General features: G+C 36.1%; 1 protein-coding gene across 1 annotated transcript; it reads left to right on the plus strand.

Annotated features, from left to right (window-relative positions):
* The first annotated feature begins 878 nt into the window (after positions 1-878).
* Positions 879-2,444, plus strand: LOC142161592 (putative aspartic proteinase GIP2). The gene has a single exon (XM_075229519.1). The coding sequence runs from the start codon at positions 923-925 to the stop codon at positions 2,237-2,239; it is 1,317 nt and encodes a 438-aa protein (XP_075085620.1). The 5' UTR covers positions 879-922; the 3' UTR covers positions 2,240-2,444.
* Positions 2,445-3,059: the final 615 nt, after the last annotated feature.

Raw genomic sequence — 3,059 nt, forward strand, 5'->3', positions numbered from 1 at the left:
CAATTAATAGGTGTAGGAAAATATTATTCCCAATTTATGTGGCAGCGTTTGACTTGGTACATAGTTTAAGGAAAAAAAAGATTTTAAAGTTTGTGGTCTAAATCATGTTATAGATATATATTTGTGTGACCATAACGTCTCATTAAGGGTAAAGTAAAAAGTTTAAAGTTAAATTATTTCTAAATAAAGAAATATGACATTCTTTTTGGGACAAATTAAAAAGGAATTACGCCACATAAATTGGGTTATGACAGAGGAAGTATTATGTTAGAATGACTCACGTTTGTCGAAAGAATGTGTTGTTGCCTTTTTTATGATCTTAAATAATTCTCACATCATAAACTAAATTTGAAGTTAAATAAATCCGAAGCCGTTTAATTTTTTAACATGCTATCAAAGTCAAACCTATACTTATTAATGTTTCACCTAATTTTGGGCTCATATATCATATCGTTCGTGCGATGAGTGTTCATCATAGGACATGCAACGAGAAGGGGAGGAGGGGCTGTTGAATGTTTTTGCATTGGTTGAAGGATGAGGTTGTTAATTACTTACATGATTTTGGATAATTTTATTTTACTTTCTGGTCGAATCAAATTGAAGTTGAAATTCTTTTACAAACATTAGTGTCGGTTTGATTTGATGCTTCTAAGGCACATATAGATGTCAATTCCGAGTACCAAATGAAAATTGAATGGGATGACAAACTAAGTAAAGTCAAGGAAACAAATTCAAAAACGAAAGCCTCTACGCTTCTTGATTTTGTTGAGTTGGCAAATAAGACTCATTGTCATAGCTTCCCCAAGTTTGCACGTAATTAATATCATCATCACCATTTTCTGTATTTTTCTCAACTATATAAACTTCATCATTTTTCTCTATTTTGAAACCATCACACATCAACTATTTTTCTATAGTAATCATGGCTTCTTCTTGTTTACATGCCATTCTTTTATGCTTTCTTCTTTTCATTACTTCAACCACGGCTCAAAACCAAACTTCTTTCCGTCCCAAAGGCCTAATTCTCCCAATCACAAAAGATGCTTCAACACTCCAATATCTCACCCAAATTCACCAAAGAACACCTCTTGTCCCTGTAAGTTTAACTCTTGATCTTGGTGGCCAATTTTTATGGCTTGACTGTGACCAAGGTTATGTCTCCTCCTCTTATAAACCTGCGCGGTGTCGCTCCGCCCAGTGCTCATTAGCCGGAGCTGGCTCCGGTTGTGGACAATGTTTTTCTCCACCTAAACCAGGCTGCAATAATAACACATGCAGCCTACTTCCTGATAACACAATCACTCGAACCGCCACCAGCGGAGAATTAGCTTCTGATACTGTGCAAGTACAATCTTCTAATGGTAAAAATCCTGGAAGAAATGTAACTGACAAAGATTTTCTTTTCGTTTGTGGCGCTACATTTCTTTTAGAAGGACTTGCTAGTGGTGTTAAGGGTATGGCTGGTCTTGGTAGGACAATAATATCTCTTCCTTCTCAATTCTCAGCTGAATTTAGCTTCCCTAGAAAATTTGCTGTTTGTTTGAGCTCTTCAACCAACTCAAAGGGTGTTGTACTTTTTGGAGATGGACCTTATTCTTTCCTTCCTAATAGGGAATTTTCAAATAATGATTTTTCCTACACTCCACTATTTATCAATCCAGTAAGTACAGCTTCAGCTTTTTCCTCAGGAGAACCATCTTCTGAATACTTTATTGGAGTAAAATCCATCAAGATTAATCAAAAAGTTGTCCCAATAAACACAACTTTGTTGTCAATTGACAATCAAGGTGTTGGTGGAACTAAGATTAGCACAGTCAATCCTTACACCATTTTGGAAACTTCAATATACAATGCTGTTACAAATTTCTTTGTCAAGGAACTTGTCAACATTACTAGAGTTGCATCCGTAGCACCATTTGGGGCTTGTTTTGATTCAAGAAACATTGTAAGTACAAGAGTTGGACCAGCTGTTCCATCAATTGATCTTGTTTTGCAAAATGAGAATGTGTTTTGGAGGATATTTGGAGCAAACTCAATGGTGCAAGTGAGTGAGAATGTTTTGTGCCTTGGCTTTGTGGATGGAGGTGTAAACCCAAGGACTTCTATTGTGATTGGAGGATACACAATTGAGAATAATCTTTTGCAGTTTGATCTTGCAGGATCAAGACTGGGATTCACATCTTCAATTCTTTCCCGACTAACTACATGTGCCAATTTTAACTTCACTTCAATTACTTAGGTGGTGTGGTGCGCAGTTGTTTGATTTTGATTCTTAATAATGGTCTAAGTATGCCTTTCGAAATAATTTGTAATAAGTCGACCTCTACTCTTTAAATAAGAGGTCCTACTTAGCTCGCGTAGTAGTGCGCCAGATATGTCATGTAAAGTTTGTGCGTTGAAAACTTCGTTAAATTGGGTGTGGATAATGCATATACATTTGTCAACCTTTTTTTTTTTTTTTTTCCTTTTTCAAATTTTAGATAACTACTGAGACTATTATGCTTTCCCTTATTACTAGACTCGCAGCCCTTTTATTCATCAACTGGCCTTTTCTCTTTGAAATTGTGGTTTAATATCTCAACTAATTCAGCTCCTTGTAATGACGCTTCATGATCGGATATGGGGATGCAGATCGAACAACTTGGTGAAGAAGACTAGTACAAATATCACAATATAAATAACTTAATTGGCTAATTTTATATGAGTTATACTACGAGGATTAAACAGCTCCTAGAGACATTAAATTGTAAGTAGAGGGGTTTTTAAGCTGGGCACGTTGCCTAGAATTTGAGGCCCTGCCTTGAGCGCATTTGGGCTCACCTTGTGTGCTCAATTGTCAAATATCATTTTCTTACCTATGTCTACTACTACTAGCATTTCAATTTTTGATGTGGGAATAGCTAGCACTGCTGCTTCTGTGTCTTGTTTTTATCACACTCTAGCTTGTTCTTTAGTCTCTTCATCTTACATCTTGTGTGAGACATACATTGGTACAAATACAGAGAATCCAAATCAAATGCAGTGCGTGTGTGTGTGTCAATATTTTGTATATGCGAGTG

Source organism: Nicotiana tabacum, chromosome 14 (genome assembly GCF_000715075.1).
Source record: "Nicotiana tabacum cultivar K326 chromosome 14, ASM71507v2, whole genome shotgun sequence".
NCBI lineage: Eukaryota > Viridiplantae > Streptophyta > Magnoliopsida > Solanales > Solanaceae > Nicotiana > Nicotiana tabacum.